Source organism: Anopheles merus, chromosome 3L, assembly GCF_017562075.2.
Source record: "Anopheles merus strain MAF chromosome 3L, AmerM5.1, whole genome shotgun sequence".
In the NCBI taxonomy this organism is placed as follows: domain Eukaryota; kingdom Metazoa; phylum Arthropoda; class Insecta; order Diptera; family Culicidae; genus Anopheles; species Anopheles merus.
Genome location: NC_054085.1, coordinates 15,945,329 through 15,970,904, shown reverse-complemented (window position 1 = coordinate 15,970,904; position 25,576 = coordinate 15,945,329). Strand labels below are relative to the sequence as shown.

Below are 25,576 nucleotides of genomic sequence, written 5' to 3'. Positions count from 1 at the left end.
ACCTATGTTTTTTGCTATTTTCTACACTCCAACACACACAAACAGAGCCGTATTCCGGAGATGCCAAATCGGTTGCCACCGATCATTGAGTTCAAGAGCCCCACACGCCACCGGACGCCTTCCCCTGCCAATCCGGGCGCTCGGTTTAAGTAAGTATGCAAAGAACGGGGACGGTTTAGTTTCTCACCGTAAAAAGTTTTCGAGCAACAAATTATGCAACGTAGCATTATGCACGCGATCTGACTGGCACTGGGCCAATCAGTTACAAAGTGGTTGGCTTTTTCTTTTGCTTTTCCTTTTTTTTGGGAGCTTCCAGTTGGGCCCCATCCCAAAAAGACAACACTCGGTACACAGTGTATTTCCTTGTTTTACTGCTGCCACGAAGGCTTACGGCGCGCACACGGTACTGCTATCCTTACAAGAGCTTGGGCACGAGAGAACTCCTCTGCCGAGCAACTTTTTTCATTTGCTGTTTTTAGCCATTTTTTTTCTTCCATTTTCCACAACATGAGATGACATTGTGTGTATGTCTTTGCACATCTTCTCTGTGTTCAGAATGCTTGTTTCTTGCCATTTCCGCCGCTGGCTTGTCGCCAGCAAAGTTGGCCATAATTCTGTGCGTGTGTGTGTGCAGAACACGTTGCCAAAAGCCCCCCTTCCGGCGGTGGTGACGGTGGCAAATTTTGTTTTTCATCGCCCAAAGTGCAACGTGAAATGTGGCGAGCACGCGTGGTTTGCAGCACACAATTTCCCATTTTTTCTAATCTTATTAGTGCTAAAACAGCGTTGATGGTTGATGTTTTCCTACGGGGGAAGAGAGTGGAAAAAGAGGAGGATTTTAGGAAACGAGTTTACTTTAAGCCGAAAAATACTTTTAAAGTTGTTAACGTCAAAAATGTATGAATATTGTCGCACTGTGCGCAATTACAGACAAAGCGCCTAAATGTATGCAATTGCTTGCTTTTTCGATGCATCTGCGATTAGCTCATTTCTGTATGATGAATGTGATCTAAACTTGATTCCTCCGCACGATTGTGATCTAAATTGAATTTAATTCACAGCATCACTAAGATTACGCTTTAAAATACAATCTTTTTATAAATAAAACTAATCAAAACAATATTTTTACAATTCAAAATTACAGATACTACACCCAACCGGGCAAACCGGCGAACCCGGTCGAATCAATACCACTGATGACGGTAGAAAAGATCGGCAGCATCGGTGGCGGCGGCGGCCCAGCCAGCAAGTCCGGCCCTTCCAAGCTCGGGCTGAACGCGAAAATCGCACCAGTCGCTTCCAAATCGCCCATCAACAAAACGAACATGGCCACCGGGAAACCGGTCACCACGTCGCTCATAACGGCCGTCAACAGCTCCACGCCGAAGGCACGCGTACTGTCCGCTTCCTCGGCCACGGCCGGCCCTTCCGGGCTGGGCAGGGCGGGCAGTGGCAGTGGTGGTGGCAGCAACAAGGGCGGCGTTGATAGTGGCGTTGGGATGGGTTGCAGCAGTACCAGCTCGTTGGCCACCAGCGCCAGCGGCAGCAAGCAGGACGAAAAGTACGACAATAAGAAGAACGAAACGATCGAGAAGAAGAAGAAGGAGGAAAAGGCCAAACAGAAGGCGGAAAAGGAGGCCCGAAAGGTAGGTGGATAAAGGGAAAAGCGATGTGTGTGTGTTTTAATTTTTCATTTTTTTCTATTTCTCTTTTCAGGAGGAAAAACGTATTGCCAAAGAGGAGGAAAAGCTCGCCAAAATGCTTGCGAAGGAGGAAAAGAAGCGGGGCAAGCGGGAGGCAAAGGAGGCGCTGCTTGCCCACGAAGGTGGAAATGGGTTGAAGTAAGGATGGGGAAGAAGAGTACGGCAAACAAAACACAATAAAAAGCATAGCTTCCAAAGCAATCGAGCAAAGGAGATAGTGGAAAAAATACAGCAAATTGCACATGATTAGACGTGAAACGTGGTTTCAGCGAAGCTTTTTTTAAAACAGTTTGTGGATAGAGAGAGAGAGAGAGAGAGAGAGAGAGAGAGAGAGAGAGAGAGAGAGAGAGTAAGAGAAGGCGCTGTGGCGGGTTTTGTTATCCAGCATGTTTAATCAACTGCCGGTTCTTGATTCGTTCGCTTTCTTTCGAAACTAATCCCCCAATACCCCACAACAGTTTGGATCATATTGATTCATTTAGTGCAATTGAATTGCCAACCAGGGCTCTGTAGTAGCAGGTTTTTTTGTTATGTTTTATTTTTCTACTTCTTTTTCGTGCTCGTTTTCTTTGCAATTGTGCTAATCAAGGAAAAACAAGTGAAAAGTTTAATTAAGTGAGGTTTTTTTTAAAGAGCAAACATAATCTCTAAGTGGTTTAAAAACTAGCTGTAAAGCTAAATAATGGTTACGAGAAACAGATTAAAAAGCAAAGGTAAGGCAAACACTCCGAACGCGATATCAAATCGGTAATCGCAAAGCAAAATGCCGTTTCAATACAGAGTTATAAACAGTAGGTAAAACACGCAAACATATCACATTCATCCCACGTAGAAATAAAAAATGAAAGAAAAGAAGAAAACAAACAAACAAGCTATCAAAGAAAGGAAGAAGAAACAAGAAGGGAATAAAAGGGAAGTGTTTCAAAGCGTTCAATATTAGTTCTCTGGTGTGTATCACTATCACTTCACTTGTTAACAAAAAAAGGAAGCAAGAATGAAAAAAACAGTAGAGAACAACAGCAAGCTGCTTGCGATGGCAATAAGTGTAAAATCTATGTTCCTAGGTCGATTCGATTCGTGCGCAAAAAAGGTGAACATAAGGAGCAACGAAATAACATGCCGAAGCGCGTAGATAATGCCACTCTATTTTACTGATACTTTTGAATGTCCCCTTTCAACCCTGTTGCGTTTTGAATAGAATAGAACAATTCCCACCATTTCCACCCAGACAGGCAGGTACGCAGAAGGTCTAAAAGCGATCCACCACTTCCATCGTTTGAAGCATTTTAAGCATTCATTATCACTTCCCTTTGTGGTAGTTTTTGTGCATAATCAATAGTTTTAGGAAAGGAAACAAAATATAATCGATTACTTGTCCAGTTTTCGGTGGTTTTTTTATCATAACAAAAAAACAACAACAACAACAACAACAACGGATCACACTTCGCGTACACACAACAAAGCTCACTGTGATAGGTCGGTAAGTGTTGTCGCGCGCATCGGGCAGATCGGATCGGAGAGAAAGCAAAAGCAAAAACACAAAAACCAGTAAAGCAACAGCAGAAGAAGAACAAAAAAGACTAGGATAAAAAGGGAAATAAAAAAAAAAAAACAGATCAATAAAACAACCTGTAAGTAGCTAAGTGTTGAAAGTAAAGTAAAGCAAACAAACAAATGCAAAAGCATTTTGAAGCAGTGAGCGCCGGGCCGGGCGGGTGTCCGCAATTGCAGCCAAAGCAAAAATGAAGTAAAAATACACAATAAATAAAACACACACACACACGACGTACACAAGTAGTAGTGACAGTAAAAAGAAACGAAAATGAAAGGGAAAAGGATAAAAGAGAAGCAAAAAGTTTGTTGTTATAGTATTTTAAAAACCTAAAAAAACCTGTGTACACACACTTAAACGAGAAAAGTTTCGCAAATGTAATGCATTTTAGAATTTTGCTACTAAAAAAACACGAAAACAAGAAATAAACAATTAAACAACACACACACACAGAGACAGGCAAACCCTTTGAAAGGGTGTAGAAGAGTAAAATAAAGCAAATAAAAAAGCGAATAAAGTGAATAAACATGTTCTAAAACCGTCTTCAGGTCAAACACACACACACACACATACGTTGTAGTAGTCGCCACCCATCCTCTTTGTAGGTGCTGATATATACACAAACATATAGAAGAAGTAAAACAAAAACAAAAAACCAACCAAACGTCCCATTATAAGCAGCAATACTCCATTGTTTGTTCCGATCCCGATGTGTAAATGCGTGTGATTAGCGTGTATTGTACGTGTGTGTGTTTGTGTGTCTGTGTAATGCGTTTCTTATACTTTTCACGCAACCGCCACCGTTCAAAGGAAGGTCCACTATGTACTATGAAACTATCCCGTTGCCAAAAGGACAGTTAAGACAAGGAAACCTCAGCGAGGCGATCACGGTGGGAACATTATGAAGGAAGGTGAAGAGAGAGAGAGAGAGAGAGAGTCCGTTAACTAGTAGTAGTAGTAGTAGTAGTAGTAGTGGTAGTAGTAGTAGTAGTATTACGCTCTCTGTTTCAGAAAGAGAAAGAAAGAGAGAGAGAGGAAGCGAAAAACTGGAGAGACTATTTGAGAATAGTTTTAAGCTCACCCGGTTAGTTAGGCCGTGCTCTAGCAGTTGTGTCGCGTGTGTTTGATTTAAATTTGTATAACAGGTTATAGAATTCATTCCATGCGTCTATGAGACGCTCGTTTAAAACGAACGATTTAAATCTGTCATAAAATAATTGAGTGATTTTTAGTGACAAATGTGCTACAATTTCAATCGATTTTATAGTACTGCAGGCTGCAAAGAACAGAACATAAAAGCAGCAAAAAATATTCCAAAAAAGTTTACCAAACATCAGTACAACATTTCAACATGGCTAGAGCACTGCCTTTAACACTCTTTACGCTTCCCTTGGTAGAAGTCTTTAAAAATCCTTTTACTCATTTCATTCTACTACTAAACCAGCAAATGCAACGTTCTGCAACTAAGTTCCTTTCGCTCTACACGTGTTCTTCTACCGTAAAACGTTCAATAATTTACAGAAAAAAATTAAATCTCAAATAAAATTTTGTAGATTTGTTAGGAAACCCAACTGAAGGGTTTGGAGGTTAGATAATAAAAAAAAACCCCAAAACAAATAAGCTACCTCCTAAAAATGTTATAAAACCAACCATAAAGACAGGAGCACAAACACCCAAAATCAGCAAGAGAATAGTTAAAGTAATTATTTTTTTAAATTAATTAATTGCATTTTATAATTTTTCTCCTACACCATATGTTACAGTATTATTATGTCCTCCCAGCAGCAGCAGAAGTGCGTGCAGTGGCCGCTTCCATTGGCTTCCAAGCGCTTTGGTTTTGGCTCACCTTCCAACTGCTTCTTCCAATTCAGCGACGGAAAGGTAAAGCATTCCTTTTCACGCAAAAAAAAAAAAACCCCTCCGGAAAATACAATCGATGCTACTACTACTACGCTTATATCGTGTGTTAGACGCTTTCGTGTAATTAAAAGCCTCATTACGTTGTACTCGGAGAAGTGATCGGGCGGGAGGGGCGAGGGGGGGGGGGAAGGTGTGATTGGAATTGGTTAGTGTTTTTTTGAGACAGAAACACACACAAAAGTGACAAGCCGTATTCGTTGTTAGGTGGTTGTTGTTTAGCTAGTAAGGCAGTGCCCAACAGGATTAGAACGAACTGAGAAGAATGCCGGGTTCCGGCAATCGGAAAGGCAAAATAGAGTGTGTATTATGTTTTGTTTTCTCTTTCATATGGTTAAGTGTTAATTTTGTAAGCACAGTCAGTGCAACCAAAAGAAAACCCAGCCAAGATTGGGAAAGGACTGTTTGCGCGGCAGAAATAAAATTAAAAAAAAAAACCGAAAACCGCAAAAATAACTAAAAACTTCCACTGTAAAACAAACACTTTACACACACACACATACACACACACATACACACATACATACACACAAACGAAACAAAAATCCAAACAAACAATAGCTTTTTGAAAAATAAAGATATGTTAAAGTCTTAAAATAAATACAAAAACCCGTTATTCAGTTATTGGTGTACTTGTATGTATTTCGAAAGCAAATGTATTCTCAAATCTTCAAATTCTTCAAATCAATGCCCTTTTCAGACTTTCGACTTTAAAGAAGCGGAAGCAGAGCCTTACGTGATGTGTGTTAAAATTAGCAAATTAAATAAGAAAACAGAGACGCACACGCGCTCTACTGACGAGCCGCACTGTACTCGTTCGCCTTTCGCTGGATGCATTCGTCGATCTTGGACTGGTAGACGATCGGTACCGTGTTTTTGCAGTTGTAGCCTCCCAGCTTGTGGACGATCGCGTGATCGAAGCAATCGATCCGACCGTCACCATTGCAGTCCTAAAATGGCATCAAAGTTGTTTAACACATTGTGTTGTTTAACAATATTATAAATCGCCCGCCCATCCTTACCTGCCCAAACTTCCTCATGTAGCCCTGGACGGTCCGGGCCGCACAGTACGGTTCATTGGCGCAGTTCGCGTACGCTACAATAAATAATGTGGTAAATGTAGTAAATAATTCACTTTATTCCTGCCTTCCCTTTGGACATTTTACCATTCTGCGAGTCGGGCGAATCGCCCTGCTGGACGGGCTTGCCGGCATCGGCCCAGTACGCCCAGGTGATGGCGAACATCCCGCACACGTCACCGCTGCAGCGCAGGGAAGCATCACAACCGGACGAAGCCTCACAGATGCAGGACAGGCACACGTCGGTGACCGGATCTTCAAGCTGTTGTTGCGGTGGGGCTAGAATAAACGCGGGAAAGTGGTATGATTTTTATCAGTATGATGTCATCAGCCGGTGTAGGGAAGGCTTTTAAGAAGATTATTAATCAGCAAAGCGGCCAAGAAGCTGGCAAACATCGATCATTCTAACCACGTATGGACGTGCAGGAGGATAATAGAGAGATAAAGCGACGCTCAGCGATGTCCCGGAAATGAAACACAATCGTGAGCTGCTATTGTCCTCGGCCACACGACCTTCCCGCAAAGTACGATTTATGGCCACCGTTCGAGGTAACTTCGAAAGGGAAAACATATCGTGTGCCTCCTTCTGTATGGATGATTACATTCAGCTCCATGCCGTCATCGGTCAAGTTGGAGTCTCGCACCGATGGCTTATCCGATCTCCGGCGGGTTTGAAGGTGATTGAGCGTGGAGTTCCTGCACACCTAAGCACCGGGGCTTCTGATTATAAACTAAAACCGGTAGGAGCAGCTACATCAATCAATACAGCGTCGATAGAAAGGGATTTTGCTGGCATTGTTGATGGATGAGGCATGCTGTCAAAAGGTAATTATTAAGTAGAACGGTATGGTGGCTCGCATGGCGTTTCGGTTGGAGCAAGAACATACATATGAGGTAATAAAGGGGGGGGGGCAATAATGTTCAACAACCTTTCCAATGAGGTTGTTTATGTCGGTTTACAACACATCAGGTTTTTTGTAATATTTTAACGTGTTTCAATTCAACTTTAAATAGGATCTTCACTGATATCAGCTTGAAGATATTGTAAGCAGGGCCGTAACATGGGCTCGTGCTCGTAAATTATTGACGTTTAGATTATTGTTAACTATTGCTTACGAGGCTTTTTGCATCAAATCACAAGATTCTTCAAGATAGAATTGAGTTAAATTCAATAACCAGAACATCACTAAATGAGCAACGATCCGTATTAAACATGACGTTGGGGTTGGGAGTAACGCGACGAATAAAAGACTCTTAAGTATTTCCCCAAAAAAAGCAATACTTTTGATGTGCAAAAGCGCAATTAGCAATTCCTCATTGAGTGGAGTCAAGGCCCTTGATTGGAAGTATTAGATACTCCTCAGGAAGAATAGATGTAAAGTTATGCTGATTTTTAAACGGTGATTTTGAGGTTCTTAGATAACTCACCATCGGCCATCTGAACCCTAAACTCTAGCAAACTTTTCCAAATTCCTAAATCCAATCTATGAAGATATATTCAAAATAGTATGTCGGATATGTTGGAACACTTCCCAAGATTACTCCAGATGAATTCTTCACAAGAAGATCATTTATGAAGGAATGCAAAGATGTCAATTTTCGAAAGAATTGTAACAGAAATAAAGTTGGAGTAATGCCATATTCCCTATTATTAACTTTTAAAGGTAAGCTTGGACTCCGTCTCCTTCATTCTGCTGTTATTGTATCCGAATTCAGCACAAGGATTATTGGGTTCCAACACTGTTCATTAACCTCAATGTTTTCCCAGTGTCTACTCCAAGATCATAAAAGAATGGGCGAAGGATAAACACTCAATTCATATCGAGAGAGGTGTAAAGTGAGCGACACGAAACCCGTTAACACGTCAAGCCAAAAAACAAAGCGATCCCTGCAGGCATTTCCTTGACTCCTGTGACCTCCGGGATAGGCCCGATAGCCCCAGGGTCCTACCGAAACCAATTAATCATCAACGCGCGTGGCACCGAAATGAAGCGACCCCATCCCGTTATGAAACGGAACATCCCCCTCCCTATCAAACGATCCCGTAGCGATGCTTGAGTTTCAATAATAAAAAAAACACACACAAAAGTCATCCATGCCGAAATAGGCAAAAAACCAACTTCTCCATCATATACCCTTCCCCAATAAAATCCTCAAACCTTGCAGTTCCTTCCGTCTCTGTGCCTCTGTGGAACCGAGCGTGAACCGGAACCGGTTCCAATGAACCGGCAAACGCTTGCGTTTTGGCCGCAGACACACAACAACAACAACAACAACAAGAGTAACAATAAAAAATCAAGGCCAGCGTCAATCTCGAGTGTCGCGTGGTCACAAACGGGGGGGGGGGGGGGGGGGGGGGCTCGGGTAAACAAATCCGACAAGATCCGATTAAAAAGCGGCAAGCGGAAGGGAATGGAAGGATGGCTGCTCCAACAAGCAGATTGCAGATTGCGGGACAATCGCGAAAAACCGGTTGTTCCGGACGGCTCGGCCAGACGGCTGCTTGAGCGGCTTATCGTAAGTGATTATGTTATTTTCATAGGTTCTTGGCGTTCGTTCGCTATATTCGGCCCATTCGGCTTGGGGTGGCGATCGTGGGGTAGATTTTGGAGCAACGTTCCTAAGTGCTTACTGAGTAGGATTGAACAAACAGAATTACTAGATCGTTAACTGAACATGATGTCATTGCTTTTTAATGGTGTTTCTATCTGAATGGCGACTGTTGATGAAATAATTATCACACTCTATAAACTGCAGATGACAGTTAGAATGCATCAAAGTGCGTTGTTTCATTCTTTATCACATTTTCTCACACTCTGCAAATAGCACATTAGCATGCATGAAGGAACACAAACAGACACGCTTGCTTTATATGTCACTCCCTCCGGGAACTTGGCACTCAGAGCATGTCATCCGATCAACGATCAGCCACGCTTGAGTCACGCTTTTTATCGTGTTTTTGCGATCCTCAGTTGCAAATGGTTGTACTTCCGCAACTGCTTGCAGCAAAACGAGATTAGCTGTACCGCGATCGCAGATCGGCCAGCCACTTGTGATGACTTGTGCCATTCACAATTAGTAAGAAAAGTGCCCATACTTCCCCGGTGCCAGTACTTACCGATGTGAGAAACATCCGCCAGCACGCTGCTAACACCGATCGCGATCAAGCACACGAGCAGCAACGATTTTGGCACCATTTTGGCTTGCTCAACACACACGCGACAAACGGATCAAACAACAACGACGACAACAGTGCAAAGTAGGCAACGACAAGCCCAAAGCTCTCGAAAGGATAAAGACGTCCGCTTCGGGTGCGATGATCTTCACGACTGACGAGCGAACGGATCGTTCGGTTCGAACGCAGACGAAGGGCGTTTCAAGAAGGCACACACACGCTCACCAATCCGAGCTTGTTTGTGATTTGCATCCGTTGCTGTTCGAGCACACTAATCGTACCGAACAGGAACCGTACTAGCGGACGGGATTTTGTTCATCTTTACAAGCATTCATATTAAACGAACATCACGATCACATCATGACGTCAGCTTCTATATGCGCTGAGGTAAGCTGCTACTCCGTGGGACGTTGGGCTCATTGTCACCCAAGCGACCCCCCTCGTGGGTCTTTGAAGCTTCACGCTTTAATTTGTTCGTTTTACTGGTTTGGAAGAGATCATTCTTTTCCACTGCATTCTTCGCGCGGACTGCGATTTATGATCATTTTATTCCAAAATAAGGGGGTTGCTTGATTGCTTTCTACCTGTTGCGTGTGTTGTGGCGGTGCGAACGTGATTTAAATCGAGAACGCACGACTGAGCCTATTTTCTAAGCAGCTGGCATGGTTCGAGAAAGTTCAAGTCCATTATTGGGATCTGCTCTTTGGTAGAGGGGCTTCTGATGTCAGGTTTTGGGGCTGAAAGTTGCCACCATCTGCAGCGAGAGAGAAATTTTGTACCCAGCATTTCAAAAACAGAAACATGCTGAAGGTTTTCAGGAACACATTTCTTCAGAACCATAAAATATATTAAAGAAGTTCGATCCAAGAGTTCATCAAACATGTTTCTCACCAAGACCAACCAAGCTTATTGGTATTCTTCTGTTGTATGGATTTTTTTCTCAATATTTCTTCACTCCTCCTCGAGTGGGCGTAATAAACTGTTGTTGCCTTGTTCAAGCAGTTCACTGCACATTGCGTTGCATCTTTAGACTCTCGAGGGGGGGCCTGATGCTGATCATGACCTAGCCCACAGCTCGAGCCATTGACCTGTACGCAGTCCACACCGTTTTGATGGGCACTTAATTGTTGTGCTGGGAAATTCCACTCGACTGCTGGAAAGATAAAACTGGTTAATGGAGGAAGATATGCAAGACGATTTGAACCAGTGCGCGCTGCACTTCGACAACGGAGCTTATTAGTTAGCGTGAATGTTTTTTAGTAGAATTAGTCTGTCAATGAATTAAATCATTAAATCATTGTCATTCCACTGTAGTTAGTAGTTAGTTAAACATCCAACTTCACACAAAGTTTTTTTTTATTTGCATGTTTTTATTTTCCTGAATATATTCTTCAATCTTGCTGGTCTACCGAAAAACAAAAACGGGTTGACAGAGAGGTTAAAGGGAATGGCTTTTGCGCTCCCAAGCACCCTATTCTTGGCTGGCCTAGTTAATGTCACGTTAATGTGTTAGGGGAGGGTTGTTTTTTTTTAGTTTGTTTGTTAGTATTTAGTTTCCACATGGCGTTTTTTTAGTACTTTGATTAATTTATACTATTTTCTATCCTTTTCAAGTTGTTATAGAGTTTGTGTTTATGTGTACAAAGCCAATCCAGATAAACGCTTCTCTCTAAGTGATGTAGTTTTGATTCTGTTTAGATGCAGCACCGCAAAGAAATGGGTTAAATAATTAATATCAAATCATTAGAATGAGATCTCGTCAATAAAGAGTTTACTTGTTTAGTAACAAAAAAATCCGCCTGCATTCATCCTTTTATCTGCATATTATTCTTCTGCTCTTCTTTTAATGCATTTATGTACAGTTAGTTTAATCTTTCATTTTTATTTTGGGAGTTATTTAGCGCTCATTACTCCAGTTTTCAAGCTATTGCAATGCGCATTTCCTATGCCCAAGCGTTGCGCTATATGCAGAGTAATGCAAAGCAGAGCAGAGAGTTATTATCAAAACACCTCTTGTTGGAATGTGCTATTAATTACTGCAAAAGGTTCGTTTTTTCCTCCTTTCGAACGCCTTTAAAGCCGACAGCATCGTTTATAACAAGTTTTTCGGGAGTAGATGTTTGCTGTTAGCTGAATAGTTAGTTTTGGGGGGGCTAAATGTAACTGTACGACACCAAACGGTGAAACACTCACACACAGCTCACACACTTAAACACAAAAACGATTCTCCCGTACGTACGTGGTTTATTTGGAGTGTTATTTCGATATGGATATATAAATAGGTGTTAATTAGACTGAGCATTAAAGCAATATTTAACTACAGAAAGAAAAAACAAAAAAAAACAAATACATAAAACGAGAAAGTTGTTAACACGAGAGCTATTAATCGTTGAAACTACTTGGAAAGATCGAAAAGCAAAGCTAAGATAAGTGTTGGATAACACCACACAAAAGTAAAGCAAAAACCATTTCCTATGCGATATCTATTTTTCCTACCGCCCGCATCTACTTACACTGTATAAAAAGTCTAAAAATCTTACAATGGAAATGCACTGTTTAGTCGTTCGAAAAACACACACATCGGTGATCAACGAACGAATTTCACTACGAACGTAAAAACATACCGAAATACAAAGCATCTCAAACACACTCTAAGAGGTGGTAGGAAAAGAGTTAAGTTTAAAAAACGTATCTACCTTCCCTAGCGTACGCACCTAAGCGCACTCTGTAGTGTTATTATTGATTGTAATGTAAGTCTTTGCTGTGGTGGTAGTAGTAGTAGTAGTATTAGTAGTGGTGGTTGGTTGGTTGGTTAGTTCTTTAGGCAAACAATTCCTAGCAAAAAATGGTCCATTTTCGGGGGTAAAGTTTCGTTTCTTTTCTATCTTGTGCGTTGCGTTGTTGCATAGAAGGTCGAAAAGAAAGCACTAATGCAAAAGAACAAATGACCCATCAAAGCACTATTCAGTTGTAGGTAGCTTGGTTAATGCAATTAAATATGTTTGAAAGGTTTGTTAAATACATCTCAATTCCCCGCAGCTTATTTTTTTTACAAAGGTCAAGGGCCCAATCTTTCCATACTCCTTCAACAAACGTCTCCACGCTCACAGGTGCTTTTAAGTTTCACGTCTATCCATAATTGTTCTCTTTTTTATTGTAAAAAAATCCCTTCCATTCACAAACGATGATATCTCCTTGCGTGTCATTATTATCATGGTCATCATATTGGTTTGCCTCATACTGCACCTCCGCGTGGAAAAGGCGTACACCAACAGAATTATGCAGCGCTTTTCCGAAATAATACAATAAAATTATGCTTTTAATTCTAGCATATCTAGCGTACACGCACCCCGGCAGGTGTGCAAATGACTCTTCCTACCTTTCTGTTTCTCTTCAAAATTGCATCATTTCCGGAAATTTCAGCTTTGTATGCGATAACTGTTTGCTTCTACGTTTCTAGATCCATCCTACGCTTATTTTACGGTAAGAAGCTATCACCTTACCAAGCAGTTCGATTCGATTTCAAGTACTGTACTGAAGAGTGGTTATATTAGCGAGCATTTCTCCTCTACCGTAGCCCTATATGCCATTTCAGCCTGCGTGTTCACGTACTGTTTCATTATTTCACTATTTTTCTTTTCTAAAAAAAGAAGAAGACACCTCGCAAAAAGCACGCACAACATCAGAATTGGGGAAAATAAATGAGTATGATGAGCATGAAGCAATCTCAAACCAACGATCGCATTTTTTGTAACCACCCTAACCGCTGAGCTTGTTCGTGGCCATGACCTTCTGATTGTTGGCGGCAAGCAAATTTTCCTGCACGATAGTGCACGAGACGGGATCGGGCAGCTTAATGTCCGCGTTGGCACCGTTCGGGCCGGGGGACGTCGCGTGCGGTGCGTTGGAGTACAGCTCCCCTCCGGCTGTGTCCGGTACGTCTAGCGAGCCCGTAGCGACGGGTTTCAGCTTGACCGAGGCCATCGCCACAACCGAGGGCGGTTTCGCGGCAATGGCCGGTTTCTTTAGCTTGCCAGCAACCTCGGCGGACTGGTGCTGCTGCTGGCTGCTGATGATACACTCATTGTCGTAGATACCGCTCTGCTGGTAGGAGGAGAGGCCTCCTGGTTCATAGGAATGTGTGAGCGACGTCGGTGGCGAGCTGTGCGCCAGTATCGGTTGCTTTGGTTGCAGATTCTGGTAGCAATCGCCCATCATGAGCAGTTGCGACTGATCGAAGGAATGCTGCTGCTGCTGCTGCTGCTGGGCAAACATTTGGGGTGTGTTGGACGGATGGACTGCGGATGTGACTGAATTGGCGGCACCATGTTGCCGTTGCGTTGGGCTCGACGGTGCGCTCGGTTGTTGCGGTTGCTGCTGCTGCTGTGGGAAGAGGTTCGGGTAGCGCACGCGAATGGAATCGACGACGTCGAGCAGGTTTTTGGCATCCATTGCAAGTACGTGAGCCGCCGACAGCATGCTTCTGTTTGGAGTCGGGAAGGGAAAGACAGCGTTAATACGAGTTGGAAGAGAGCTCATCTAACGTGGGACTTACTTTCGATACTCGGCATCCAGTGTCGTTTCGCTATACTGCTGTGCCAGCCGCATGGCCGTAACTAGTTCATACATGTCTTTGGATAATACTTTGTGTGCCATCTCTACTTCCCTGTGGATGAAACAATTTTTGTAAAAATAAGCATTAAAGTCTACCCTCAAAAGTCGCCGCACGTCCAATCGCTTACTTGTAGCGCTGTGGAGGAAAGTTGGCCGACAGCTGATCGACCGCACCGAGCAGGGCGCGCAGCTCAAAGCCAACGTTTCGCACCAGATTCAAATATTCGGCCGCCTGTGCTCGATCCACACCCTGGCTGAGGGCCATGATCGACTTCACCACACTGGTCGTGGCGTTGTACACCATATCGTTCGTCCGATCGAGCGGCATCGTTTTGGTTGGTTCCACCTTCTTCACCGCAAACTTCTCGTCGCCCGACTGTGGCGTCGTGCAGCGTTCCATCGAGGAGCTCTTCGATTTGATCATACCGCCGCCACCGCCACCACCGCCCGATCCTGGTGTGTGAGGCCTAAGAAGATAAAAAAAGATAATACACTTCAATTCTCTTGTTAAAATTCCGAGTCAATCAACCATCATACCTCGAATCGCTCGTGTTCGGTGTGGTAGGATAGTGATCACCCAAACTCTGCGGTCCGGACATGGTGTTTTGGGGCGAAAAGTGTGGACTCTGCTGCGAATGGTAGCTGCCGGACAGGGACGAACCACCGCCGTTTACAGGCGGCGTGCTGCCCTCCATCGGTGCACCGCCCCCCAGCGGCTGGTCAAGCGACATGCTGGCCGCGTTGGCCGTAATCAAGCTGAGCCGTTTCTTGAGATTATTCTCCTCCTGCTGTAGCCATTTGGAATCGATTTCACTCTCCTGCTGCTGTTTGCGCAGCTTCTCCTCCAGCTGTTGCTGTGTTTCCTGCAACTGTGGAAAGATTTGCGTTAGAAATAATGTTCAAATGGCAAAGAAATTACTTGAAAATTATTACAAATAGTCATAAATCTACTTTGTTATAACCAAAACATACTGATAAGAAACAAATCTAAAAAAATAGTTGCTAACCACATGCTAAATACATGATCATAACCGAAGAAAGAACTGATCAGGGAACGGAAACACAAGAAATTTCCGAATTGATTGATCATACATAAAAACAACGAAAGAAGGAAAACAATAACTGATAGTAGCTCTAGCTGCCATCGGACACACAACACAAAGAACAGAAGACAAAAAAACGCTATGAGTTAATGTAGAATGTAAAAGACCAAACTCAAGTGGGACAGGTTGGAAAATATGTTAAAGCAACGCATGAAAGGATGATGGAAATGAAAGCATAACAAATTCCAAAGATATATAATAATAAAAAAAGAAACCACAAACAACGTAAAACAGTCTTTCTTAGCAATACTGAGCCACATTTGTCATTTCACAAGTGAGATTGACAAACAGAAAAACACAGGAGTAAAGCAATTCCTAGACACCTGTGCTGGTTGTTGCTGCTGTTGTTGATCGATCATTTGTTGCTGTTGTTGTTGCTGCTGCTGCTGCTGAATGTGCTGCACGGGTTGAGCGACCGAGGTCGCTAGCTGCTGTACCGGTTGCACTGGATGTGCCTGTACCGGTTGGCTGTGGGAAATCTTCATCGGAATCTGCACCTGCTGCGACGAGGCAATGCCAATAATCGGTCCTGCCGGCTGTACCGAGCCTTGCTGCTGCTGCTGCTGCTGCATGTACATTTGCTGATGCATGCCAATATTGCCACCGGCCGTTCCGCCCCACATGGCACGCTGCGGGGTGCCCTGCTGCTGACTCGCAGCCGCCTGTTGCTGCTTGCTGGCCGAACTGTACGGTGGCGGAAGGGCAAAGTTAGCGCCCCCACTGCTGGGAGGCAACCCAGGCGAAACGGCCAACGAGCTCGGCGGTAGCATACCCTTCTCAACGCTCTTTTTCAGCGCAATCGACGCGCAAGACTTCACATTCACGCCCCCAAAGTCGTAAATCTCCTCCTGGAACGGTTCCTGCTCCTTGGGGGCGGCCGCCACCGGGCTGCGATAGTTCTGGAACGGCATATTGCGCTCCAAGCTGCCCACCGCCGACCCGGAGCGGGTCAGCAGGATGTGCTGGTTGCGCTCCAGGCTGCCACCCTTGTACGCGATCTTGCTGTTCATCATATCGTTCACGATGGCGGCCGACTGATTGCGCTCCAGGCTGCCACCCTTCATCGAGTTGAGGAAGATCGACTGGGATGCGGTCTGCTGGTTGCGCTCCAGACTGCCCATCCGGCTCATGTAGCCGGCCCCGTTGTTGCCACCGACGGTGCCCGCCGTTGCCATCTGGGCACCGCGCTCCAAGCTTGCGGAGCGTACGCCATGCCCGACGCCCGGGTACAGATCGGACTGGTTTCCACCACTGTACTGGCGGGTGAGCGAGTTGGAGCGCATCGCCTTCACCGAGTTCCCGTACTCCATGCTCATCTGGCGCGTCCGTTCCAGCGAGTTGATGCGGGCGGCGTACGCCGACACAATGTTCTGACCGGCGGCGTTTCGCTCCAGACTGCGCGTCTTCGTACCGCCGGGTTGATCTTCCTGCTGGGGTGATTTAACGTACGCGGCCGCTGGCTGATACTGTGCGCCGGCAGCCGGTTGGACAGTTTGCACCGGTGCCGCACCGTACGGCATGTAGTTGGGCCCGACCTGTTGCGGTTGGGCTTGCTGCATCACGTACTGTTGCTGCTGCTGCTGCTGATGCTGCTGATGCTGATAGTACTCAGCGGCAAGGGCCTGCTGGTGCTGCGCATGGTACTGCTGGTAGGTGACGATCGAGTTGCCCTGCGGGTAGTACGGTTGCTGCGTTTGGTGCTGCTGTTGCTGCTGTTGAGCGTTCGAATGCATGAAATTATTGTTCATCAGTTGGGGGTTTAGGTTTGCCTGCATGCCACCAGCACCACCGCCGGTCGCTTTGCTTTGCTGGATGGCTTTGTAGGTCGGTTCGATCGAGTGGGTCTGCTGGGTAAGGGCGTTGATGATTTCGCACGGCACAGGGTACCCGACCCCGGATGCACCCGCCGCTTGATGCGCCTGATGAATGGAACCGGCGGGTGGGTTTGCATGGGTGGAGGAGGAAGAAGACGGGACAGAGGAAAGCATTTGGGAACCGGAGTGAGGGGGGAGCTGGGCATGGGCGAACGATGAGCTTTGCGACATGGAATGAATGATGTTGTTATTTGCGGACAGGACAAGAATATCTTGCGGGTTTTTATAGCGTTCCAGCGTGTCTGTGTTCTTTGGTTGTAGCATCTCGATGGTGCTACCACCACCACCACCACCATCGGCGGCAGAAAGGAGAGGCTGCCCACTACCGCTGCCACCATACGGGTTTTGGTTGCATTCTTCGTGCTGCTGCTGCTGCTGCTGCTGTGGTGGCATCGATTCCGTTGCCCCATCAGTAGCAGCAGCGGAGGCAGCCGTGGCGGCGGCGGCGGCAGAAGCTGCCTCGTCGATGGTAGGATCGAGCTTGTGCAGTTCGGTCACGGGTAGGGGAACGGTTTTCAACGGTAGGTTAGCGACAGCGATCTCTTTGGCAATTTGGTTATCAGTATTGTTTGGTGGTGCGTTAGGGTCTAAGTCTACGGCTAGTGTGTTAAATACCGAGGCCGGTGTCGTGTAGGACGACGGGTTGATGCCCCGCTGCTCGTTCTCGCGCATCAGCGCCGCCAGCACGGTCGGGTCGCGGGCGACGATGTACGTTTGGGGTGCGCCCGGCACGAGGGGACCATCTCCTGCAAAGCATAATGGCGAGAGTTTGATAGATTTTTCGCATTTAATACAGGCATTTCTGAACACTCACCTCCCATTGTAGGTCCTCGGGCAGGCTTCGGTGGTGCCATATCGTCTCCAGCACCCCAGGACATTGCCGCCACACGTCGATTCTCCCGGCGCATCGTCTCACAATCGCTGTGCCGTTCCTCCATCAGAATTTCACTGTAAAATAATCAAATTAAAGCAATTTAGTTACACACATAATTCCCAATGTGGCGATTCGCTCTGCTACTCACTAGAGTGTTTCTTTGACGCTCTTAAAGTTGGGCCTCTTGAGCGGTTCCAGCGACCAGCACTGTGACATCAGCGAGTACAGCCGCGGCGGACAGTTCGGCGGCAGCGGCAGACGCTCGCCGTTCTCCAGCTTACCGATAACATCACAATTCTTAACGCCTTGGAATGGTTTGATGCCAAGCATGAGTATCTCCCACGTGCAGACGCCTGCAAATGTAAAACGGGGTTCGTGAAACGAGGGCTAAACGAAGCTTCCACAGGAAAACCAAACTCACCAAACATCCACACGTCGCTAGCGGTTGTAAAGCGGCGGAAGTTGATCGATTCCGGTGCCATCCACTTGATCGGAAGCATACCTTTGGTGGAAGTGTAGTACGATTGATCTTCAACCCATCTTGAGAGTCCAAAATCGGCAAGCTGAAAGGAGCAGTGGGAAAAGCAAGGGAGATTAATCAAAGTGATCATTGCTTTCGCAGTTTTTTTTATTCATTTCATTTCGGGCTTTCAAATTGAAGGTAAAACCAGCGTTTTTCTTTTGTTTTGGAATTTCTAAATTTTTGTAGTGTAAACGCAACGGAAACGTACCTTTATACAAGTCGGGGAGCTGACCAGAACGTTGCGGGCGGCAATATCGCGGTGAACGAACTTCTTCGACTCCAGATAGCTCAGCGCCGTTGACAGTTGGTACGAGTACAGCAGAAGCGTTCCCAGCTTAAGCCTGAAAGGAAGAGGAGAACGGTAGAAAGTTACATCAGCATGGCGCAGCGATACTATCCCGAGGAGAGTTGTTGCTTTTTTGTCGAAAAGTTGATTGCGGGACAGCGCACAGATGGAGAAATTTCCTCCAAACAAAGGATAAGATCGACGCATCAGGAACCGAAGGAAGTTTGCGTTTGGGGGTACGGAGAACAGTTCGAACAGCTGACTGGGCTGCGTGGCAATACGTTTCTGACAAGCCGATTAAACTACGATCCACTGCCGGTGGCTGGTCAGAAAAGGCGCTACCGCATCAATCAAGCTGGACCGCTCGGATTTTTGAATGCACCGATTCCGACCTCTAAACTACCTCAAGAACTTCCTTCTAAGGCTCCGAATGAGGAAGAGAAACCAGAGGGGAAGCAAGGCGCAAAGCCCAAGAAGGGCAAAAAGAAGTAAACTAAGTTGTGGGGCCGCTCGGAATCGCAACTTACTTGGGACCGTTCTTCTTCAAGTACGCTCGCAGCTCCCCGTGGCGGGCCAACTCCATAACGATCCAAATCGGCGGACCGCTGGATATGCCGATCAGTTTGATGATGTGGGGATGCTCGAACTTCTTCATAATGTCTAAAATAAACCAAAAATAGTAAAACAAACGATTAATTTAATACTCTTCCTAAAAAAAGAAATACAGTAGGTGACCGCTAACTGGATGTGTTTTAACTGGAGTGCTTTTTAACTGGAGGTTCGCTAACTGGAGTTACTCTCAGTTAACGAACACTTAAACGTCAAAACATGAAACATCCGGAATTTCATGAAGAGAAATTTGTCGCAAATGTGCATTTTTCAAACAAATTTAGGGTCTTTTGCCTACGTTTGCTATTAATTTATGTTATTACACGAATTACTATACTTTATATCAACATAAATGAAAAAAAAGTTTGGTATGTTTATTCCAGCCAACGCCAATCAAAACAATCAATCCATAGAAACGTCACTCCAGTTAGCGAACATTGTTCGTTAACTGGAGCTTGTTTACCTCTCAGTTAGCGGTCACCTACTGTACTTCAATATCTTACATGCTTCTTGCAGGAACTTCTCCGACGTCGTAGTGTCCGCGTCCGGTTTGCACGTCTTCACCGCCACCTGGATGATGCCCGTCTTCTGCGCATCGGCATTACCGTTGTCCATCTGCGAGTACTCGTCAAACTCGGACGTGAGCGACTGGTTCAGCTTGCTCACCAGCGTGGACTTGTTCGGCAGCCGACACGACCCAATGTGCACATCCCCAAACTGACCCACCCCGATAATCTCGTTCAGCGTGATCTGCGACCGATCGAGCTCATAGTCCCGCGCAGCCGGTGTAGAGTAGTCGCCCTCCTCGTCGCACATTCCCAGCTCCGCGTAGTCCTCGTTGAGCGTCGGTTGCGGCGGTTCGGCCAGCTCGCCCCCACTGCCACCGTTCAGCCGATCCGCGCTGGACGAGCGCGAACCGTGCCGGTCCGTCGAGGACGTCTGCGACTCGGTTAGGCTTTTCTTCAGCTGACTCTTTTCCAGCGAGTTGGTCGCACTGTTGCCGGCCGGTGGCGTGGCTGCAGCACCACCACCTCCCTTTGGTATGACGGTACGATCCCACAGGCTGTTATCGTTTTTGTTAAATAATCTACAGTAACCATCGACTAGATCGGCTATGCTTTCGGACGTCTTGATGCCATCGCACGTGATTGCCAGATCCTCGCTGTTGCCGCTCACGCGTATGCGCAGCTGCGTCTTGATCTCGCCACACGCGCACTGGCTGCCGGTGGCGCCCGCGGACGCGCCCTTCTTGCCATCCTTCTTGCCCTTGTCACCGGCACCATCGCCGGCGGCCGCATTGCTACCGCACGAGCTCGTCAGATCAGGCTGATCCTTGCCCTTCGCACCGCGACCACCCTGGTGGTCACTTTTCGTCAGCGACGTCGGCAGAATACTGGTCGTGATGCGCTCGATGCTCTCGAAGTCCGTCACCTTGGTTGGGGGCGCCTGCGGGTTCACCGAGTACGACAGCCCCACGTGTGGCCCGATGATGAGATCGACGCGGATGTTCCAGCTGCTGCTCAGCTGCACGTTGAACTGCTCCTGGTCGAACGTGTACTGCGTGCGGAGGAGATCGAAAAACTTGAGCATGTACTCCATCTCGCTGTAGCTGTACACCTTCTTGTAGCCCGCCTGGATTTGCTTCTTCAGATTCTTCTGTTTAATGGTATCTATCACAGATTTCGGTATGAAGTTGCCGAAGCCCATCTCCTTCTCGATGTAGTCGAGATGCTGCTTCCGGTCGTTCGAGGTATGGTTAGTGTCTTTGTAGTAGTGGCGGATGCCGAGGCAGCACAGCTGGACCGCGATCTCCGGATCGATGTGCGGCACGTTCGACTGGATGTAGTCCTGCTTGACCTGGTCGAAGTAGAAGTGGCAGGTGGTGCGGTCCCGCTCGTACAGCTCCTTCAGGTTCTTCGGGATGTAGCGGACGCGCAGCTCCGCCTTCCACACGCTGTTCGCGTGCCCGATCGCGCCGCTCGTCTTCTGCTGCATGCGCTTCGCGATCGTGCTCTTGTCCACGTTCGGGCAGTCCGCATTGCTGCAGGACGGGTTGTAGATGTGGGCCATCACCTGCGACATCGACGTGTCCGGTGGCATCCACAGGACCTCTTTGGTAAGCATGTGGCGCAGCCGAAGCGCGTAGCTTTGCGGGTTGGGCTTCTGGCCCGGCGACATCCAGCCGACGATCAGGTTGATGATCTGCCGCACGTCCGACGCCTCGTCGAAGCGGATCATCCGGAAGCCATGGTTGGGCAGGTAGACGTGCAGCGTTTGCGTGTCGCCGGTTTGTGCTGGAAGAAGATGAGAGAGACGAGATGTAGAGATGTAAAAAGAAACCATGGTATTAATAATCGAACGGACGGGATGTGGACAAAATCGAGCGCACAATCGAGGCTGCAAATGAGCAGCCACAACAACGACAGCAACCGTGTTTACGGGACAACAAATCGAACCAAAGTCAGCAGGAGGACGCTGTGTTTGCTTGTCCGGCGGTGCGCAACTTGAGAATGAAAAATGAGCCTCTGCTGTACACCATGCGGCTCAAGGCAAGGGACGGACGTCGGAATCGGAGCGGGCTCTCGAATGAAATATGCAATGAGTCTGCATCAGTCTGCTACCTGCAGACTGGGCAAAAGATCAAGCTTGCCATAAGATTAATTACTTCGACAAGCTCTCGATCCACGGGTGAACGCGGTGAGCGCGCGCGCAATGACAACGCTGCAGCAGCAGAAAAACGAAGTGGTACTGGAGCTCGAGGTGTGTCTGGGAGCCACTAGCTAGCTCGATCTTGGCAAATGGGCGTGTGGGCACGCGGGTAAAAAAAACCTTGGCGCAATGCAAGCCACAGTAAGGTTTATGCGAACGAAAACAAATTAGCCGTCGAGGTGAGTTTATCTAACGTTTATCTCCAGCCAGCTCCGCGGAGGATCGTCGCCTGCACACGCACGCATGCCCGCGCCCGTGTGACGATGGCAGGAAAAATGGGAACACAGTGCGGGCACTTAATTACGCACTAAACGAGGGACGGACATCACACAACTACCAACCAAGCAACGCTACTATCGAAGGAGAGCGTGAAAACACTTGTCGGGCGTTGTTAATGAAAGTTTTCACTGCGATAGATGATAAAAGGTGGATAAGCGGGGCAACTTTTTGTTAAATGCATCCCAGGTGATGGTGCTTTGCAAGTGTTTCCTTCTACGATAAACGGTGGTGGGCTTATTATAATCATTAACGGGTGAACGGGTGTAGTGAGGATTTAATTGTAATTAAAATAAACAGTCCAATAGGTGTGGTCAATGGGTTCAAGCAGTTCGCAATTTGTGGGCGTTATCAGATAATTGGTAATTACTGTTTTTGCTACAGACTATAGTTTTTGTGATGCAGGATCTCGTTCAAGAACGATTGGAATTGCTTCTGAGCGCTTCCTGATATTCGAGAGAAGAATAACCTTGATGTAAGATGAGTAGGATCAACTCTTTTTGAAGAATTCAAACTGATTCCAGCAAAAAAAGAAAACATGAATTACGAATTCTGCAAAGAATCCTGGAAAGATCTGCCTCCAAGCGCGTGCCCAACATGGACATTGCGAATTAATCTTCCTCAATTCTTTCTTTCCCTTTTTTGTGCGAGATACTTACTCGTTTGTCGGGACGGGCTGAAGTGTGGCGAGTGGCCACGCGGCACATTCAGATCGACCATGTTGTGATGATGATGATGCCCGGTCGCACCCGGCACGGCGGCGTTCGCCGAACTGCGGAGACGTGAGTTGCGTTTGAAGTCGGACGCACCGGCGCTAGACGTACGCCAATGCTGCAGCGGGCTTTTGGCAGTGTTGTTGTAGGAGTACCGCGATGGCGAGGCGTGTGGACTACCGTGCCCCCGGTGGTACGGGGGCTCTCCTAGACCGTTTCCTGAGCCATCGTAGCTACTTGGTGAAAGAAAGGAAAGAGAAGAAAAAGGAAACGTTATTACACATTCGGTAGATGAAAGATTCAAATTTGCTGATATCCTGAAAAAAGATTAAACGGGTAATTACAGGGCTTTCTTTATCGGTCACGACCGAAAACGATCGGCACTGATACCCCTGTTCCTTTCAAAACGATAGACATTTACCGAACCTTAAGGGCTTTCACCCTGGATTGGATTGGTTATTAGACATCACACCAAATGAACAATGCGCCAGGGCCGATACTTTAGATACGTGTTTTGCGCACGATAAGGCGAAAAAGCGGCACACCTCGGGTCACCGTCCAGGCGCAAGGTTAACAAAGAGCCATATCACCTCTCTCCCACGCTGAAGCACACACATTCTTCGTAAAGTTTAACGTACTGCCAATGTGCCAAAAACGGGAATATTTTACACCACAGGGCCAATAAAGTTCGTACCCCGTTCGATTGGACTCTAATTGCCGTTTCTGAGGCGCGAATCAACGATCAACGGTAACTGGCAAAAGGGTATCCACTCTTTTCGGTCATTATTACGTGTCCCCCCGTTCCCGTAAGATCTTGTACTCACATAAAAAAAAACGCGTGAGATCAAATTTCACGCCAGTGGTTCGGTTTTGGGACGGCTAATCAGCGATATCGAGAGAATATCAACTTCACCGAGCGCCATTTTACGTCACTTTGGGAAAGGGAATGGGCCGTCTATATTATTTTGCACATTGCTTACTTCATCAGCAGTAGATGGAGAGGTCCAGAGAGCACGGGACGGCAGCCAAGAATGCCATAAATATTAATTAATCGAACCGCTGTGCACCGATCACCGATCGGTGGGTACCAATAAATCTATCCACCCGTGTGAAACGGCCCAGGTGGTCATAATAATGCAAACAGATATATGTATGTACCCCGCCGTATGCCTTCCAATCTGGGTTTCAAATTTATCAACCATTCGCTGGATTTTGGAATGTGTCTGTTGTCCTGCATCGAACTGCAAAGCGAAATGCAACTCCCCCGGTGCATGATTTTGGGTCGAAATAACAAACAATGTTCAAGAAACACCGTGGTACACGACAACGACGACGATCGACATTGTTGTTTAGTTTGTTGCAAGTACTCGACACACTTGAAGATCCCCCCACGTGTGTGTGTGGATATCAAGATTCATGTATCCTGGGAGCGCGGGTGTCTTATTTCTATTGCGATGTTTATTGTTTAGCGGAGCAAAGTAAACGTCCTCGTTTCGAACAAGATTCCAGCGGAGAATGTGGAGAACAAGTCTCTCTACACCTGCCGAATTTCGACGCTGGAAAGGAGATTAATTGCTGATGATAACCTGTGTCCCCTGCCGGGTACGCTATGATGTTGTCCGCGCATACAACACAAATGTCCAACAGGGAAGATACAAACGACTCGTTAGATGCATCGCAACCACATTCCATTCCAATACTGTGTCGATTTGTCTGTGCTCCAAGAATGGCCCACAGAGTGTTGTCACAAGTGTTGTGTCGCTTCTGCAACGTATGCACCTTGCGCGGGAAATTTGACTCCCAAGGTATTCCACGTGCATAACCGCACCTCGGACCCAAGGTGCACGACAAGCCCCAACAAGAAGACACCACCACTGCACAGCGAATGGAAAAGTTCCTAAACAAAGGCGCGTATTCCCTCAGGGGCTCATTATCACCTTACCGCTTACCCAAGCCAGGCATCCGCACATGTGTGCCATAGTGATCGCGTCGCTTATCACGATCGCGTATCAAGTTCCTACGGGAATTTGACCACACGTTGGGGATGCACTCGCTTAAGAGGGTACAGCAGCGGCACCACCACCACCACAACCACCATTGACAAGCGACACCACCGCTCGGTAGGATTTGACATATGCGACCAGGCCTCGCTATGTGTGTGTGTGCGTGTGTCACGCTGCTGTGGAAGTGAAACGGAAATTGGGCGAACCCACGGATATGTCGACCGGGCGTACATGCAAAGCAGATCTTGATTAGCTCCATATTTTGCAACGCCGGGTCCGGGTCCAGTTCGTCGTGGGCAAAAAAAAACCAGGTCCTACCACGTCAGGTCCATTGGATATCAACACTCTGCAGCACACTACGGAGGCAATATGACGACCAACGACCGGGCACGACATGGCGTGTGTGGGGGTTGGTTTGGCAGTAGCAGCCAGCCTTATGCTTGTGCTTGGGTAGTACCAGTGCAGGTCTTCTTTCGCTCGTTTGGCGTTTCTGTAGCCATTCTGCACGGTGTGTGTGTTATTATTTGTCTTATTGAATGTATCGGCGTTCTGCTTGCGAGACCCGT

The 25,576-nt window shown here is 46.7% G+C and overlaps 3 protein-coding genes across 15 annotated transcripts in view; 1 reads left to right on the top strand and 2 right to left on the bottom strand.

The window, feature by feature from the left end:
- The window catches only part of LOC121600687 (secreted protein C), a 50,048-nt gene extending 46,751 nt beyond the window's left edge, over positions 1 to 3,297 (top strand). For all 7 annotated transcript variants that reach the window (XM_041929537.1, XM_041929536.1, XM_041929538.1 and 4 more), the window contains 3 exons: positions 46 to 149; positions 1,145 to 1,646; positions 1,717 to 3,297. In XM_041929537.1, coding sequence (XP_041785471.1) covers positions 46 to 149; positions 1,145 to 1,646; positions 1,717 to 1,845 — 735 coding nt within the window. In that variant the 3' untranslated portion in view covers positions 1,846 to 3,297. The remainder of the gene's footprint in view (positions 1 to 45; positions 150 to 1,144; positions 1,647 to 1,716) is intronic.
- Positions 3,298 to 5,788: 2,491 nt separating this feature from the next.
- LOC121600283 (lysozyme-like) lies at positions 5,789 to 9,606 on the bottom strand. Its single transcript, XM_041928730.1, has 4 exons — positions 9,370 to 9,606; positions 6,339 to 6,530; positions 6,195 to 6,268; positions 5,789 to 6,122 (listed from the first exon to the last, which is right to left on the bottom strand). Exons 1-4 carry the CDS (start codon positions 9,446 to 9,448, stop codon positions 5,964 to 5,966), a joined length of 504 nt encoding a protein of 167 aa, XP_041784664.1. The 5' UTR covers positions 9,449 to 9,606; the 3' UTR covers positions 5,789 to 5,963.
- A 2,047-nt stretch (positions 9,607 to 11,653) lies between these two features.
- The window catches only part of LOC121600490, a 76,285-nt gene continuing 62,362 nt past the window's right edge, over positions 11,654 to 25,576 (bottom strand). For 4 of the 7 annotated variants that reach the window (XM_041929135.1, XM_041929130.1, XM_041929132.1 and 1 more), the window contains exons 3-14: positions 22,954 to 23,243; positions 19,813 to 21,603; positions 19,228 to 19,360; positions 18,623 to 18,755; positions 18,313 to 18,454; positions 18,040 to 18,244; positions 17,832 to 17,965; positions 15,467 to 17,763; positions 14,578 to 14,909; positions 14,169 to 14,507; positions 13,982 to 14,092; positions 11,654 to 13,909 (exon numbers count right to left, since the gene is read on the bottom strand). In XM_041929135.1, the coding sequence (XP_041785069.1) occupies positions 13,186 to 13,909; positions 13,982 to 14,092; positions 14,169 to 14,507; positions 14,578 to 14,909; positions 15,467 to 17,763; positions 17,832 to 17,965; positions 18,040 to 18,244; positions 18,313 to 18,454; positions 18,623 to 18,755; positions 19,228 to 19,360; positions 19,813 to 21,603; positions 22,954 to 23,243 (6,631 nt within the window). In that variant the 3' untranslated portion in view covers positions 11,654 to 13,185. The remainder of the gene's footprint in view (positions 13,910 to 13,981; positions 14,093 to 14,168; positions 14,508 to 14,577; positions 14,910 to 15,466; positions 17,764 to 17,831; positions 17,966 to 18,039; positions 18,245 to 18,312; positions 18,455 to 18,622; positions 18,756 to 19,227; positions 19,361 to 19,812; positions 21,604 to 22,953; positions 23,244 to 25,576) is intronic. The other 3 variants (XM_041929136.1, XM_041929133.1, XM_041929134.1) reach the window with 2 other exon arrangements.